The sequence below is a fragment of the Lynx canadensis genome, chromosome B3 (genome assembly GCF_007474595.2).
Source record: "Lynx canadensis isolate LIC74 chromosome B3, mLynCan4.pri.v2, whole genome shotgun sequence".
Lineage (NCBI taxonomy): Eukaryota > Metazoa > Chordata > Mammalia > Carnivora > Felidae > Lynx > Lynx canadensis.
This window is the reverse complement of record NC_044308.2, coordinates 53888855-53907514: the sequence shown is the minus strand read 5'-3', so window position 1 is coordinate 53907514 and position 18660 is coordinate 53888855. Positions and strand designations below refer to the sequence as shown.

At 41.4% G+C, this 18660-nt stretch overlaps 1 protein-coding gene across 1 annotated transcript in view; it reads right to left on the bottom strand.

Moving 5' to 3' along the window:
• Positions 1-18660, bottom strand: part of ATP8B4 (ATPase phospholipid transporting 8B4 (putative)) — a 240012-nt gene that overhangs the window by 23346 nt on the left and 198006 nt on the right. Inside the window, exons 20-21 of the mRNA XM_030318217.1 lie at positions 18441-18624; positions 17622-17845 (exon numbers count right to left, since the gene is read on the bottom strand). Of these exons, the coding sequence (XP_030174077.1) occupies positions 17622-17845; positions 18441-18624 (408 nt within the window). The remainder of the gene's footprint in view (positions 1-17621; positions 17846-18440; positions 18625-18660) is intronic.

Below are 18660 nucleotides of genomic sequence, written 5' to 3'. Positions count from 1 at the left end.
TGTTCTCTGCATTCAAGAGTCTCTTAGGTTTAGCTCCCTCTCTGAAACTCTTTTTTCCCCTTCCCTTCCCCCATGGTCCTCTGTTAAGTTTATATAATTCAATTTTTAGTAATAGCTGTGTTTAAACACTGGCTCACATAATTTCTCAAAACTAAACAATTATCTTTATGAACCAATATGGACCAGTTCTAGCATACCCCAGCCTATGTCCACGCTTGGAGCAAAGTAACACAGAACACCAACAGCCATCTGGAGGATCGCAGACTCAATGTGGCAAAAGAAAACCTGCAGAATGGCAGGGCAGTAGCCCAGAGCTTCAGACAACCATGAGAAAAGAATGGAAGAGCTAGCTCATCATCATTCCCTGGAGAAAAGAACAGAAGAGCTAGCTCATCATCAATACCCTAACCCTCAGGGTATTTTAGCAGAGGTCTCCGAAACAAGCCTGGGTTTACGGTGTTCGTATAGGATGAGGGCATGTGCCATACAATTGATTTATAACAAACTGCCCACTGAAGATAATGAAAAAAAGTTGAGAAAAAAGAAAGCAAAGCACATCTCTATCAAAGCATCAATGAACTAACAATACAGAAGGAAACTGCCTGTTAAGATCAGGGAGAGAATCAGAACTTAAGAACTACTTTAAGGTCTAGGAAAATGTTCTCTTTCTCCAGAGACTGTTTGCTTCCTTCTAGCAGATGCTGAGGATAGAAGGCTTGATGTTTGGGGGACCAGCCAGCTGTCCTGTCATAGTGCAGCCTGTGACCCTATCGCCAAGAGGCTTCTCTTGGGTCCCAGCCCAGAGTGCAATGTGTTTCATGAAGATCTCTACACTTGATGGGCATGAAACTTGTCCTTCTAGTCCTAGGCAACAACCAGAAACAAATGATGATGAGCTTCTCAGCTGCCTCCTATGGACAGACCATCAACACTCCCAGGGCCTGTGGCTCAGAGCAGTACACACTTCCAGGCACCCAGCCCAGAGCGGGAATGTTAACAGGGTCCCACACACCAACTCCTATCTACCCTGAAAGTCCACCAGAACTGTTGCTTGGCCTCTCTTCGCTTTCTTCGGATGAGCAACAATTCCACTTCTAGATACACGTTCAGAATATCGGCCTTCGTGTACCAGGAGAGACAAGAAAATGCTCATAGCAGCACGGGTCATGATAGCCCCAAACCAGAAACAACCAAAACATTCATCAGGAGTGGAATGGAGAAAGACATTGTGGTATATTGATATAATGGAATACTATAGAATAGTGAAAAGCAAGGAACTACACCTATATCACACACACACACACACACACACACACACACACACACACACACACCACAAGGGGCACCTGGATGGCTCAGCGTCAGCTCTTGGTTTCAGCTCAGGTCATAATCTCACAGGTTGTGGGTTTGAGCCCTATGTCAGGCTCCATGCTGACAATGTGGAGCCTGCTTAGGAATCTCTCTGGTGCGCACGCGCACTCTCTCTCAAAATAAATAAATAAGCTTAAAAAAATACAAATGAATTTTAAAAATATAGAAGGTTGAGCAAAAGAAGCCAGCCAAAGTATGGTTCCAAATTAATAAAATTCAAAAATGTGTCAGTCTACTCTGTGTTGTTTAAGGATTCATGCTCATATGGGAAATTTTTAAAACAAAGCAACAAAGTGATGATAAAATGTCAAGGTAATGGTTATCTCTAAAGAGTTGAAAAAAGAGTATAACTGAGAAAAAGCAAGGGGAGCCTTGGAGGTTTGGCAAAGTTCTGTTTCTTGAAATGGATGATGGCTACATGGGTGTTCATCCTACAACAATTTGTTAAGCTGTCATTTGAGTATTACACACTCTGTGGATTCATTATATTTTACCATAAAAAAGGAAATATGTGGCCTTTTGTTTTAGTCATTACCTGGTGATACTTTGGACACTGGGAGGATTTTAAAAATCCTGATGCCCATATCACACCCCAGGCCAGTTCATTCACTGTCTTTGAGGGGTGGGATGATCTAGGCATTGGTAGTTTTAAAAAATTTCCCAGGTAATTCCATTGTGAAACCAAGATTGACAATTTTGCTTGCCCCTATCAAGAAACAAACAAACAACAACAACAACAACAACAACAAAACAAAAACCCTGACACAAATCAACTATTTGATGATGACATCTGAATTTCATTCCCCGATATATCAATTCATGTTATGATTACAGTGGAAAATGTAAGAGGGGAGAAGCAGTCAAACTGAAGTCTTATAGCCCCAGGCAGAAACTGATGCTGTAAAATCACCTCTTCCTCCACCTCCTCCACCATTCAGCTTCCACTAGCTGAGAAGAGATGATTTCAGGTATTAGGAAGAAAGAAAGAATCTGGGAAATTATGGCACAAAGTGCCATCATTACTACAAACAGGTTAGCATTAAAACCTATAGTTATTTGGCAGTGGCATTTGCGAGCTGGTAATCAGATTTGAAACCTCATTTAATAATTGGAACAAGAGAGGACAGGAAGGGAAGGGTCAGTAAAAATAAAATTTAAATGAGTTTTTGCAATTTCTTGGAAGATTTTTTACTGCCACTCAGAATCACAGTAACAAAAATAAAATTAGCTGATACTTACTGAGCACCTGCTATGTACCAGGCACTATTTTAAGCGTTCAACATATACTGACTCATTAAGTCCTCACAATGACCCTATGGGATTGGTACTATTAGCAGACCTCAATTTAAAGATGGGGAAACTAAGGCTCATCAAGGTTAGGAGACTGTCCAACGTCATCCCCCAACACAAAGATTTTCAAAGTGTAGCCTAGGGAACTTTGAGGAGATCCACATGTCAGGACTATTTTCACAATGATACTAAGCAGTTATGTATATTTTATTTTCACTGTCATTCTCCCATGAGTGTACATGACTTGTGATATCATAACCAACTGAACACAGAAGCAGATATGAGAACCCAGCTGCCTCCTGCAGTGCCAATAGTAAGAAATGAAGTATAAAAAATGACTCTTCTCACTAACTTGTTTTTTGTTTTGGAAAATACAATCTTTTTTTTTTTTCATTAAAATATGTCATTTAGGTAAACATGTCATAGGTTCATTTTTTTAATGAATTAAAAGGAATGTTTAAATGTTTTCTCCTTTTTAATTTCTAATATGACGAATATCGATAGATCCAGTCCTCAGATCACAAAGGTTTGAGAACTGCTGGCAGAGCAAATGCCAGGACCATGTTCCTACCCTGGGACTCTGACTTCAGCCTTCACAACACTGACCACCACATGAAGCCACTTCTCTCTATCCATGGTATCCTTTGGCAAGTTTCCTTAAAGGCCGGTTCCTCACACTGCTTTATTTGGTTGAGAGTATACAAGAAATACAATTCGTATGCTGGTTTTTGTCATCTCAAATGATAACCTTAGCATTTACCCAGGCCCAAACCCTCCAATGGCTTCCCATTTCACATGAGATGGAATCCAGACTCTTCCCAGACGCCTAAAGCATTTCCTGATCCCATGGCTGCCTTCCTCTTCAGCCTCACTCACCACAACACCTCCCCTCCCTCAGCCTCAGCTTCACTGATTACCTTCCTCTAGGACTGGGTTCATTCCTGCCTACCTCAGGAGATTTGCACTTGCTATGCCCTTTGCCTGGAATACTTTAACCCCAGAGTATCCATATGAAAGTTTCCTCTGAACACTCAGGTTGAACTCCATGAGACTTTTTACATGACCCCATTCTTTTTTCAATGATAATTCTGAAATTTTCTTACTGATTTACTTCTTTATTATCTGTCTTTATCCCACTAGGATATAATCTCCATGCAACAGAGACTTATTTACATCTGTAACTCCAGTGCCTAGAACATTGTCAATGGTAGGTCTCTATAAATATTTGCTGAGTTAATTACTTTACAACTTTTTGTAAACGTTACATGTTTAACTTGCCACTAAATGTTGACCCAAGGATGTGGCACAGCTCCTCAAACTCAGTATGTCCAGACTTGAACTCATTCTCACACCACCTTAACCAGGCCCTCTTCCTATGTTCCCTGTATCTGTTTCTGACACTGCTACATTCATCTCAGAGCCCCAGCCAAAAATCTGCTATTTCTCCTTCTCTCCAACACCGCACATCAATTTAAGCCCCAAATCCCACTGACTTAACCATTACACATAGCTTGTGTTTCTGCCCAGCCCTTTACCTCTGTGACTTTCCTCCTGATGTCCTCCCTCCTAGGATGCCCATCTTCTTATTCCTCAACTGCTTCACTATGATTGATCTGGAAGGGTTGGCCCAGGAACAGATCTTCCAGGGAGCCTTTCTGAGCCCTGCCCACTCCTACCCTCTAGGCTCGGGTTCCAGGCCACTCCTTGGTGGTCCCATGACACACACCTCACCGCTTCATAATTCAACTTGCAATTATTTATGTGAGATAGAGGGCATGTATAAGTGGGGGAGAGGGGCAGAGAGAGAGAGAGAGAGAGAGAGAGAGAGAGAGAGAAAGAGAGAGAATCCCAAGCAGGCTCCACACTGAGTGATGTGGGGCTTGATCCCACGACCTTGGGATTATGACCTGAGCCAAAATCAAGAGTTTGATGCTCAACCAACTGAGCCACACAGGAGGCCCTATGCACTGATTTCCAGTCCCATCCTACTAGGCTGAAAGCTCCTTGGGATCATGTTATAGGATTTATTCATCTGTGGGGGCCCAAGAACCTACATCAGTGCCTGGCACGTGGCAAATATGCAACACAAGGATGCTGGTGTGTTAAGTGTAAGGGCATTGGAATCAGACAACAGAACTGTGTGTCCTTCAGTAACATACTCAGTCTGAGTCTTAGGTTCCTAAGTTATAAAGTGGGGATTTGAGGGAGGCCTTTAATATTCAACCAAATGAACAAATGCCAGTACAGCAGCACCTGACAGAGAGTGCTCAGTTAGTGAACACCTTTATCATATATGGAAAGAAGGGAGGGGAGGAGAAAGGGAGGAAGAGGAGGAAAGGAGAAGGGAAGGAGGGAGGAGCATTCAAGGTTCCAAGCTTTGAGTGGTAGGTTTAATGAATAAAGAAAAAGGTATATTTCTCCACTAATTATAATTATGAAAATACAATCTTTATTGCTACAGCCACATTTATTTTTATAATAAACTACTATATTAATGAAATCAATAGAAAATTAGGACAAGATTTAAAGGAAATGAATTATCTTGATAAGCATCTTCCTTATGAAAACTTAATTATATCAATCACTCTTCAGCTCTAGTTTTGCCTCAGACTCTACCAAAATGTGTTAACCTGAGTCATTCACCTAAAAAAAAAATAAAAACACCTTCCAGGGGTGCCTGGGTGGCTCAGTTGGTTGGGCATGTGACTTCAGCTCAGGTCATGATCTCACGGTTCATGAGTTTGACCCTGCATCAGGCTCCATTCTGACAGCTTTGGAGCCTGGAGCCTACTTCAGATTCTGTGTCTCCCTCTCTCTCTGCCCCTTCCCTACTCACAATCTGTCTCAAAAATAAACAAACATTAAAAAAAAAAAAACTAAAACAAAACAAAACAACACCTTCCTGGGTGATGTGCACTGGCTTAACACAGTTTAGGCTTTAGGGGCTGCCACAAAAATTAAAGTCACAAGCAGTATTTCTTCTACAATAGACTTCTTCGCTTCTTGTAACAGATCTCTAACTACTTAAAAAGTTATCCTAGTAAATACGTTCCTCTTCTCCTTAAGGTCCTTAGATAACCTCAGAAAGTTGTTTTTTTTTTTAATTTTTTTTTTTTCAACGTTTATTTCATTTTTGGGACAGAGAGAGACAGAGCATGAACGGGGGAGGGGCAGAGAGAGAGGGACACAGAATCGGAAACAGGCTCCAGGCTCTGAGCCATCAGCCCAGAGCCTGACGCGGGGCTCGAACTCCCGGACCGCGAGATCGTGACCTGGCTGAAGTCGGACGCTTAACCGACTGCGCCACCCAGGCGCCCCCCTCAGAAAGTTTTTAAGTCCCCCTCTGGTGACTAGGACTAGCTGGGTGGGACACACTAGCCCAGATGACAACCCACATGGAACTCATCCGGGCTTCTCCCCTTCAAGACATGCTGAAGCCCTCTACCACCTATCTCCACCACTTCCATCTCAAACACACATGCTCACACACATAGGTTGCCCAGATGCCCCCAAGAGATGGAGGAGGTAGAGAAAGGAGGGAAAATGGCTACTCTGGAGCCTCTGATGTGGGAAGCATTCTGGTCTGAGACTAGACCAGTCAAATGGTGGCAGCACTCTGATTTTGGGTGACTCAAATTATAAACAAAAGTTCTGTGTAAAAGTATCTGTCCTAGGGCTCTTGGACTCCTAGGGGCAGCCATACCCCCCCTCTACTTCCAAATTTTCTTTTCCCATGTCTAATACTCTGAATAGAGATAAAAGCCATGCTTCTGTGAGATACCACTAGTCTGTTTGGAAACATGTGTCTCTTCACAGATCAGAAAAAAAAAAAAAAAAGGAGAAAAGAGTTCTCCATTTTTCCAACTTTCCCGTTTTCCTTAAGGAAAGCTTCTCCTTGCTCCCTTCTTTGTGGAAGCAATTTATCAACCTTATCAACCATTTTATATAGAGTAAAAATACTCCAGCTACAAATTACAATCTAACAGCTTGAGGAATACACAATCTGTGATTTACAGAAAACCACATTTAAATATACCTTAATAAGGCTCCTAAACACCTACCAAGGGCTTTCTACTCTGAGACCATTGGCTTAGCTCCTTATTCAAATGACAGGATAGACTACCATGTACATCCCCTCTGCCTTTTGCTGTGTGTTGTAGAGGAAAACTATATAATGATATTTTTCTTTTTGGCCTTAAAAAATATTTTTCATTTAAAGAAAACACATTGAGGAATAAGTATGAGGTGCTCAGTCTCAGCACATCTGTTACTGATTTGTGTAATTAACAGAAACCCACTAGCAGGAGCCAGGAAGAATGGCCCCAGCCTAAGCACCCACCCCTCCCCAGGTTTTCCACAGAGCACATCTGGAAGGCAAAGGGGAAAGGAACCACCATGCCAGGTTGAGATGGACTCACAGGTAACCACAACCATGAAGTCATCAAAGCCTGGAGATTAGTCGCACTCTAAAATTTCACTTTCAAATTTTTTGAGTTTTCTTATATTGTTTGACAGAACGAAAGTTTTTCTTGATTTGACAAGATAATTGTTTCCATATCACAGCAGAATAAAAAAAAAAAAAACATACACAGCTCTGTATCTCACTGACAATGATAAATCATCATCAGATAATATCACCCCTTGAGTACCGGTGCCAGTAGTTGCATAGCTGCAGACGTGAATTTCCTAAATAGGACTTCAACCAATGGTGGGGTGGTTTTTATTTTTTGGTTCTGTCCCTGGTGGGGGATGGTTCATCTTTCTTAAAAATCCTGAGGTATAGGGTGCTTTTAAAATAAGTTACTCATATAAGTGGTGTAGACAGGCCCACAGTGGATTCCATGAAAGCCATGCAGGCTTTGATAACAGATTGAGATAATGCATGTTGTTAAAAAAGGGTCCGTGATTCAGTTTAGAGTTTTCTCTGACCTTTATCCAAACTCCTCTGATCCAGACACTTTGTTGGAAATCTCACCAGGATAGATTATATTTAAATTCTCTCTCAGAGGCAGTTTGGTAGAAGTGTTTGCTGGCAAAAGAAAAAAAAAATTACCTCAAGCTTCTAGATGATTCCAGAAGGCAGTCTGCCCTTTCTAAGGGCCTAAGCTCTGGGAGACACCACTCAAGACATTAGCTCTCTCTCTCAATAAGAGCGGATTTTCTCTTCATAGTCACATTGTACTGAGTGTTGTTAGATATTTCTCCTTTAGATATCAAATAAAGCAAACAATTTGCCTGACTAGGGGTTGGGTGAAAACATTTTTTGAAGGAAAGAGTTTATGGCCATTCTCTCTTCCAAGTCTATGACAATTAGCCCACTTATCAAACAGAGTAGAGAGAACACTGAAGAGAGAGTCAGAAGATGTGGAGTCCAGTCCCAGCCTTACACACCACTGATCCTCAGATCTTGCAGGGCTCAGGCTCCTCCTCTGTAAAAGGAGGGGCTGGACTCAATATCTGTAACATTCCCTGACAGACTAAAGATTCTAGATTTCAACAAAACAGACACTTTTTGTTCTGTGTCCCAGCTGTTTCCCCAAAGAAAGTCCACCCAGCAAGGTAAGTGAAAGGAGTGTAGTCCTTCCCAAGCAGATTCTTTCCCCATGTGTCCCAAAGCAACCACAACAGAGGCAGGCACTGAAATTAACCAGGGGAAAGTCCACAAACCAAGTACAAACCAGCCTGTATCACATCAACATCCATCTGAGATGTCCTAAGGCTACCACCATCCAACAGTCAATCAATGGTCCCACCCCCAGCCCCTTGGAGCTTTGCACACCACAGTTGGATTGGCTTGCACATCTGCCCCAGCCCACCTACCAGGATGGGACATTGATGGTAATCTCTGGGAGCTATCTTCAGAGAATAAGATCTTGGATAAAATTCACCAGGCCCCCAGAGGCAGGCCAATGTAGTCAAGAAAGAGCACATGTCACTTCATTAAGAAATTAAACTGGTGTTTTTAAAAGTCAACACTGTGTCTAAGAAAGCACAATCTGTTTACATTTGATGGATGTTTTCAGCTGCAGAGTGGCTTACTTCAAAGCAATCTATTGAGAGGTGCAGGAAAGGAGTACTGAAGTGCTTATGAATCATATTGGGATTAGACAGGGTTGGCCCCAAAGATGTGGCTCATCCATGACAAATTTAATTCAAAAAAAGTCTTGTGGAAAAATTCTAATTTTCCATCAAAAGTGACTATGGAGTTATTCAACATCAGTTTCACATTTATGAAAATAAAATCATTTCCAAACTGTAAGTTTCCTAAGGGTAGGAACTGCATCCCTCTGGTTCATTCTGGTATCCTTGGAGAGCACTTGGCCCTCAACTGGCCCTCAGTTTATTCTTGTTAAATGAATGAAAATTCAAAGACTCTAGACTGGTGTGTCAGAGGATGTGTGTGTGAGCCTCACTCCTGTCAGGACTGGACAGACAAGCGACTGGGGGTCGGGCCTCCCAAGAAAGGGCCTCTAAACTCATGCCTGCTATTCTGAAATCTGGCAGGCTCCTGAATTTTTATTACTATTGGCTCCATTTCACCGTGGATCTTTCAATTCCACTGAAGCAACATAAGAGAGAGATGGCAGAGGTGGGAAGATCTCAGATGGCTTTCACTGACAGACTGGAAGTAAGTGTTTATCTAATAGGTGTAGGGGCTACTAAAGCTGTATCACCCAATGCATGGCTTTGAAGCCTGGAGCCAACTACATGATTTCAACTGGGGGAAAGAAGCATCATTGCAAAAATGTCCCCTATTTAAAAATTCTCATTTTCTGTAGACTAGTGTCTCTCCCAAATATGTTGTTTTATTTTCAGTTGCCTCATTTGCAGCATATTGTCTTTGGGAAAACAGGGCAAAGAAAAAAAGCCAAAAGATTTTTCAGTTAAACCTGTTGCTAATCAGGACCTTCTAGAGAAAGACAGGGAATGGTAAAGACAACAGTTCCCAACCCTACCGTTCCCAGTTCCATATCCATGTCACCCTCACAGCCAGTCCCCAGATTGCTAGCACACCAGGGCACACACATGCGGGTGGGGCTGGGAAACAGCACAGGCCTCATCGTCATAGTGGCATGACACCTTTTCTACAATACATGTCTTGCTATACATACTACGGTTAAGATGCCCACACACACCAATGCCATGTGGTTTTTAAAGTGTTTCTAAATGAGTTGGTTTTAAATGGAATTTTAGAAATTGAAAAGAGATTTCAAATTCAACTACTCTTCAGGTCAGTTGGAAAGTGTTCAGTTATGAGGGAAGGGCTTTTCTCCTAGTCCTCTACTGACTCACACCTTTATACAAGCTAGTCCCTAAATCCCCGCAGGTAGCAAGACTTAACACCTTCAGACCTCCACTGAATTTTGAAAATATTCATAGGCTCACTTGAGATTTACCAAGCCAGATCCTCACACATTTCTCCTTTTTCCATGTTCTCATGTTAACTTCCATTATAGTTTTCTGTTGAACCTATTCATCCATTTCTTTATTCCCTGGATGAGAAAATGAGTTCCAGGTGGGTAGGATACTTGTCCTATTCATCATTTTGTTTTCTCTTCCAAGATGGTAAACAAATACTCCTATTAGCAATTTGACATTGTTGTGTGACTCACAGCTATGGGGAAGGAATGAATTATTGAACTTAAAATAGAAACAACTTAAATGTTCATAAATCAGAATTGTCAAATGATTTATAATAAGTCCATGTTTCAGAATGCCATTAACAAAAATAACATTTTTTTTAAAGAATGTAAAACCAGAAGTGTTTCTCAAAATGTGATGTCTTCTTGTTTGTTTTTTAAAGTTTATTTATTTTGAGAGACAGCATGAGTGGGAGAGGGGCACAGACAGAGGGAGAGAAGTAATCTTAAGCAAGCTCTATGCTGTGAGCAGAGCCCAATGCTGGGCTTGAACCCATGAAACCATGAGATCATGACCTAAGCTGAAACCAAGAGCCAGATGCTCAACCAACTAAGCCACCCAGGTGCCCCAGGTTTTGGTTTTTTGTTTTGTTTTTGTTTCTTTTTTGAATGAGAAAGATACAAAGAGTATGGTCTCCAATATATAAAAGTTGATATATATTCACATGTAATGATTTTCATAATCAGAAAAAAACCAAGAATACTGGAAAAGACTACAGAAGTTTAAATGTAAACACCCCATTTTAGCATACAAAAGAAGGCTGTTTTGTCCAGTAGACTAGAGTTAATTTAAAAAATGGAAGTTTTTAAAAGGGAGAAACATATAAATAGTTTATTCCAATGGGGATAATATTCTTAGAATCATTTTGTCCTCCATACATCTTCCTGACTCCAAAACAATGGAACCAGGATAAGTAGCAGGGTGATGTCTGTTTTTGCAACCATTGCCATAGAGATATATATTCCAGAATTTCCCAAAGTGGATTCTGTATGGCATCTGTTCTGAGGACAATATGCAAATTTCTTGGAAAAATGGGGTTCCATGCCAAATGAGTTTGGGTAATAATACCAAATCTCACTGACTCTTATATATATATATATATATATATATATATATATATATATATATATTTAATGTTTATTTATTTTGGAGAGAAACAAAGAATGCGAGTGGGTTGGGGCAGAGAGAGGGAGGCACAGAATCCGAAGCAGGCTTCAGGCTCCGAGCTGTCAGCACAGAGCTCAACGCAGGGCTTGAACTCACGAGCTGTGAGATCATGACCTGAGCCAAAGTCAGATGCTCAACTGACTGAGCCACCCAGGCGCCCCAAAATCTGACTCTTAACATACTATTTATTGTGGCATCATTATTGATGCCAAGATTAGACCCCATGGGGAATTAACATTCTTTTTTTTTTTTAATTTTTTTTTAACGTTTATTTATTTTTGAGACAGAGAGAGACAGAGCATGAATGGGGGAGGGGCAGAGAGAGAGGGAGACACAGAATCGGAAACAGGCTCCAGGCTCTGAGCCATCAGCCCAGAGCCCAACGCGGGGCTCGAACTCACGGACCGTGAGATCGTGACCTGAGCTGAAGTCGGACACTTAACCGACTGAGCCACCCAGGGGCCCCGGGAATTAACATTCTTATAAAACTAAGGCAGCAAAGGCCTGAATCCTTAGTGTGAAAGTGAAGGAAGAACAAATCTTCACACTAAAAGGGGCTGCCTATGTCAACCTTGGCACTAGCTAAAGGAAGAGACAAAAAGCTTCTTCTGAAAATTTGAACCACAAATGATATTCATCAGAGTTTGCAATTCAAATTCAAAAAGTCCTGGAACAGAGAAAAAGGTCTCAGGTAGGCAGTATCCCCAGAGAACTGGCAGAAGCCACAAAAATGCTCTCTGGAAAAAAAAGGGATTTCAGGAGTGATGTCATCAAGATGGCAATGCAAATCCTCCCCACCTTCAGTCTCCCTGACAAGAATACCAACAACCACCTACATACAGACAAGACACCATTGTGAAAATCCCAGAACCAGGACCTGAAGCGAAAGCACACCACATTAGATGGGCAAGAGGAGCAACTCCACAGTGACCACACCCCCCTCCACAAGGCTAGCACAGTGCCTTACCAAGACAGCCCCTTGGGCCTATGGTTTCTCCAGTGGGAAAAAGACAACCTAAGGAGGACATCCAGCTCCCCCAGCATTGCACGACACTTCCTAATAGTCCCACTCAGGTCTTGCCTCATGGGGATTACTGGGGGAATCTGCAGGGCTCAACCACTGAGGATCAGATGGAGATGGAGATGGGAGGTGAGGCTTATGATAACCAGCACTCAGATATTAATGGACCTCATTCCTACTTGCAGCAGCACTGGAGCAGAGATCCCTGCTGGGGATTCTGCCAAGGGCAGAGCCAAGTCTGTGGCTATGTCTAGTCGAGGAGCTTGGTTGACAGTTCTGCCTGATTTGAATACCCAGCCAATGAGCTGTATTTGCCATGGAGCCCAGTCTATGATCCCACCTAGGCAGGGAAGAAAATTCATAGCTCCACCCAACTGCTGAGTACAGCCCCCAGCCCCACCCAACCAGAGACCCCAGATATCCCTGAGGTCCATCCTATAGCCCTGTTTATGCAGGAACCCAAGCCAGCAGCCTTTCCCCCTGACAGTTCACCATGGCCCCATATAACCAGGGACCCTGAATAGTGACCCTAGGAAGCCTCAAAGCCCAGTGCTTGGTATCACCCAGCCAGGGAACCCAGCCTACAAGCTCACCCTTAGCAGAGTTCAGCCTGCAGAACTGCTCAACTTCTGAACACAGCCTTCAGCCCTATCCTGCCAGGGAGCCGAGCCAGTGACCCCACCCAATCCTGGGCACAGCCTGCAGTCCTATCTGATCAGGGAGACCAAACAGTTACCCAGCCCAATTTGGGAGCACACTCTGTGGGCCCACCTAATCACAAGGCATAGGCCGAGGCCCCACCCAATCACAAAGCCTTGCCTACAATGCTGCATGAACACAGGATCTAGCCAATAGTACCATCTGGTCAGGGAGCATAGCCCGAGACCTCATTCAAACATGAACAATTCCAGATCCTAGCCTGTAGCGCTGCCCAATCAAAGAGCCCAGCAAGGGACAGTCCCTCTGACCTCAGAGCACAGAAGTGACTAGAGACTTGGAGGAAGCCCCACCTGCCCACAGATGCTGCCAGCTGACCCATCTGGTACCCCAATGGAGCTGAGCTGTCTTTACTTGCTAAAGCAAACCTGTAAAGTATGGAAATGGAGACCACCTGCTCAAATGTGCAGATACCAACTCAAAGAATCAAGGTCATGAAGATTAGGTAAATAACACTACCAAAGGAAACTAATAAAGCTCCAATAACTGAATGTAAAGAAATGGAGATCTATGAACTAAAAAAAATTCAGAATGATCCCCTTAAAGATGGTCAGTGAACTATAAGAACACACAATTAAATGAAATTAGGAAAACAATGCATGAATAAAATGAGAAGTTCAACAAAGAGAAATAATCAAACAAACAGAAATCCTAGCCTGAAGAATATAGATTGACCTGAAGAATTTAATGGAGGACATCAATAATAGACTCAACCAAGCAGAAGAAAGAATCGGTGAACCAAAACATGGATCATTTCACATTTTCCAGTCAAACTCATAGAAACACAAAGTATAAAAGAGGTTTCCAGTGGCTGGAGGGAGGGAAAAATGGGCAGTTGCTTTTCAATGGGTATAGAGTGTCAGTTTTACAAGATGAAAAATTTCTGGAGATCTGTTGCACAATGTACTGTTGTGAATGTACTTAACACCATTGAATTCTATACTTAAAAATGGTTAAGATGTGTTTTAAATTTTATGCTATGTGTTTTTAATCACAATTAAACTTTTTTAAAGTATTTTAAAAATAACTGATATAGACCATGATTATATAACCTACTTCATATGGTTATTGCAAATATTGAGCTAATACAGGCAAAAAATTTAAACAATGCCTGGTACATACTAAGTGCTACTTAAGTGTTAACTATAATTGCAATTTGCTTTTATCTCTACTTGTTAGTGTCGACAATATGATTCCACCTAGAAGATGACACCATAGTGTTGACGCCATTATACGAGCATTGTCACTGACTTGCTGCCTTTTCCTCTCCAACAGAAGGTTACAAATTACTACTTGCCACTCTCATGACAAGCCTATCTACTTCTCTGACAAGTCTGAAAATAGAACCTTGAATTCTCCACTGTGTGGACAGCTAATAAAATTTGTGAGATCACACTTTGCCATGTCCACTAAGAATGCACCTCTTAGACATCCTTCACCATGCCTGGGATACAAGCACCAGCAGAAAACCACAGTCTGACACATACCAGGGACTTAGTAAATAGTCTTCCAATGAATGAAAGTTTGAAATAGTGGGACCAATGGATCTTATTCAATAAGTCTGGGTCCCAATTTGATCAAATCATCACAAAAATGAGGGCAAAAGAGATAGCTGTCCAGGATTCTTCCTCAGTAGCTCAAGTGGTTTTATGAGGTGATTGCTCCTCTGCCTAAAGAGGATTTTCCCTGCTCTATTTAAAACAACCAAAACCTACGCAAAGCAAAATAAACCTGGAAATCCACTGCTTTTCCTATAATGAAGCAATATACAAATAATTAAGAAATACATCATTTGTGGCCCAATTAACTTCGTATTAACCCAATACAACACACACACAAAACATCATTCTGCATTCTGAAATCAATGCCATAATCACACTGAGATCTTAAGACACAAGCCCCTCTCCCACCATGCTGGTCAGACTGTATACATTTACATGGACCAGACGTAGAGCCTGCAGAGGCAGCCCTGGGTTCAGGGAGAGGAAGCAGCAACCTGAAGGAGTGACTGGAGGCATATCTGAATGACTCTCCTTGCTGCATCTACCTCAAGCACACAAAAGGTTCTAGAAACACCCAACAACATGAAATGGCCAGATGCTTCTATATGCCAGGTTCCATTCAAGATTATGGATGGTACAGATGATTCAGACGTACTTCCTTTCCTCATGAAGCTTATGGTAAGCTGGATAAAACACAATAGCCTAGGTAAACTGAGAAAAGCAACTCTCTGACCTGAAACAGACCCCCCCTTTTTTCCTGACCCTGTATTAGTGCATGTATAACCTCAGGGGCGAAGGCTTTTGTAGGATGGGTAAAGAGATTCTAAGCCCTCTGGAAAAATTCTGTTTTGGCGATAAGTTGTTTGCTAAACTGGCCCCTCCTCCTCAGGAAAGGTGAATGGAGTCTAGCATGGACTAAACAAAAAGTCAGCAGACTGGAGTTCATTCCGGGCTCTGAGTTCAAGGAAACATACCTTTGGACTTTCTTCTATATTGGCCAGTCTTGTGGTTCTCAAAATATGGTCCCCCACCTGCAACATGAGCATCTCCCAGTCAAACTGTCAGAAATGCAAATTCTTGGGCTTTACCTCAGACCTACTGAATCAGAAACTTGGGTGGGGCCCAAGGAGCTGTGCTTTAAAAGCCCTTCAAGTGATTCCCATGCATGTTCAAGTTTGATAGCTCCTGGTCCAGCCCAACTAACCAGCACAGGAAAGCACACAGAGGGTCAGTCAGGACAGACCATGGTCAAGTAAAGATTGTGCAATTAACTAGAGATTTTGGTGGGTGGGTGGGTGGGTGGGTGGAAGGAAGGAAAGGAAAGGAAAGGAAAGGAAAGGAAAGGAAAGGAAAGGAAAGGAAAGGAAAGGAAAGGAAAGGAAAGGAAAGGAAAGGAGGAAGGGAGGGAGGGAAAGAAGGGGAGGGAGGGAAGGAAGGGAAGGAAGGAGGGAAGGAAGGAAGACAGACAAGAAATATGCTAAGTTGAACCAAACATTTAAGAAACCTAATCATAGACCAGTGGGGTGTCTTACAACTGGCTTTAATCATCAGATACTCAGGTTTTTAGAACAATCATTGTTCTCTCTTGCTGTTCTCTTTCAAAAGGTAAATACTGGTGACAGGATTGAAAATCTAGTTGCTTAACGTCTGACTCTGACAAGTTTTATCAGATCTTGAAAGCAGAGCAGAAAATCACCTAAATGTAGAGGTTAAAAGTCACTGAACATTAGTTTCCAACTTCACAGTTTAACAAAGAAAACTCTGGCAAGTAAACTTGCTATCCAAGCTCCATGTGTCTATAAACACAAATCACTGACCACTCTTCTGTATCCTAAGAGGCCTAAATGAGAGTACAGGCGTCCCTCTGTAGTTCAGTGATTTTTCAAAAGCCCCCAAACCTTTGCACTATGAAAGCTGGATCTCTTGGAAGCACGGCTTAGCAAATAGTCTTGCTTCATTTTTATGTGGAGGAGAAGTCCCCAGCCTAGGAAGGCACAGGCCACATTCTCACATTTGTTTTTGTTGGACAAGGTGAGATTATGAGCAAGTAAGTCCCTCTCCAGCCTTCTCTGAACTAAAGCTAAGAAAACTGAGCACTAAATTTTTGAAAAACTAAAATCAAGATTTTGCTTTACTTCAATGTCTGGAGATTACAAAAAATATCAACAAAAATATTAACATAGTCTGCTTTTAGTTCTGGGTATATTATCCTTAAAAGAGAACATTAGGAATGGGTATACGTGTGCCTCATTTTAAGAAATCTCAACCTCACAGATAAAGGGAAAAATGTATAAAACCACTATTTATATAGGCACCTGTTTGGCACCCCTAAATAACTATCTTTTAAAATGGATATGAGTAGAGGCACATGGGTGCCTCAGTCGGTTAAGCACCTAACTCTTGATTTTGGCTCGGGTCATGATCACATGGTTCGTAAGATGGAGCCCTGCATCGGTCTCTGCATGGGCAACCCAAACCCTGCTTAGGATTCTCTCTCCCTATCTTGGCCCCTCCCTTGCTTGTGTTCTCTCTTTGTCTCTCTCAAAATACATAAATAACCATTAAAAAATAACAAAAATATAAAATGGATATGAATAGATAGAAAAATAGAATCCTAATTCCTAATTTATCAATTGCTAATTTTTCTTCTTCGTTACAAACAGTATCTATTTTATCAATTTTTATCTGATGAAGTGCTGTCAAACAGCCTTGATGTCAAGGTATCAATTATTTCTCCCTAATATAAAACTTATTTGCTCTCCGCCCACATACAGTCAGTGTGTTGGGTGAGTGACCATCTTCCCAAAAGAGATACATCAACATTTCTTGTTAGTGTTTCTTAGTCTTCTGTTCTGAATTAAAGCTCCACATCAAGTTTATCAGCGATCATACCAAAATATTTCAATAAAAATTAAAATGCTCAAGAAGGAGTACTCATTGGTTACATATACATATATATAACAAATAAATAAAATTCCAGATAAAAGTATATTGTTTTGTGTTTAAACCTCAAGTCAACTATAAATTACCTATTTGTCATATTGTGATTTGTATTAGACATATGCAATTCAGGGGGATCTAATAAAAGAAAGAAAAGTGCTTTTTTTTTTTTTTTTTTTTTTTTTACCAACCTGGGCTGAGAAGCCGCAGAAGAAACCAAACCAGAAATGCACAAGTGTGAATGCAAAATTCTTATAGAAAAAATAGCATAAGAATTTGCACATTCGGAAATAGGACCACCTTCCATGAACAAGGAGAAGCCTTTGGAGGTATCTAAATTGTGCGAATGAATAGTCACTGGCTAAGACTGCCTGCATTCCTTCCTGACCGCTGATGCCAACACCAATGTGAGCACCTGCAAAGGAAAAGAGGAACATTTTCATTCCCTGAACAAAGATACAATCTCTTTTATGTCATTATTTACCTACAAAAATCTTACAGATATAGCACTTATATTTTTTTTCACCTATATTATCTCATGAAACACTCATTAGTTAGGTATTTATCTTAATGTTGCAAAAGAGGAAAGTGGCACAAAAAGTTCAGTCATTTGCATGAAGTTTTACAGTTTGTAAGTGGCTAAACTGGGATTAAACCCAAGTGTTGGGACTGTGGATCCAGTGTTCATTCCTTACACCATAGCTAGTTATTACACAATATAAGGTGATCAATATCCTTTTCTAGCCTAAATCAATATCCTTTTCTAGTGTAAAAACACACAATATAAGGTGATTAATATCCTGTTTTAGCCTTTTTCTTTTAATTAAAGACAAAGTTGTTGTTGTTGTTTTTAATGAATGCTAGTAATGCTGAATGCATTGGATCCATAAAGTATTCATTTTAGAACTAGTGGGAAAATTAAATTACAGTGCAACCTCCATTACATCTTGCCAAATGCTGAACCCAAAGACTCCCGCTATACAGCAGACCATACTGAATAATACCCTTACTTTTGATCATGCTGACATCATTGGCTCCATCACCTATGGCCAAAGTGACAGCATTTCTGTACTTCTTCACCAGCTCTACTACTTGGGCTTTCTGGAGTGGGGTGACTCGGCAGCAAACCACAGTCTTACACATGCAGGCAAGTTCTAGGAGATCACCCTTGATACCACTTTCTAGGGCATGGGCCTATGTTATTAAAAAAAAAATCCAGATTAGAACAAG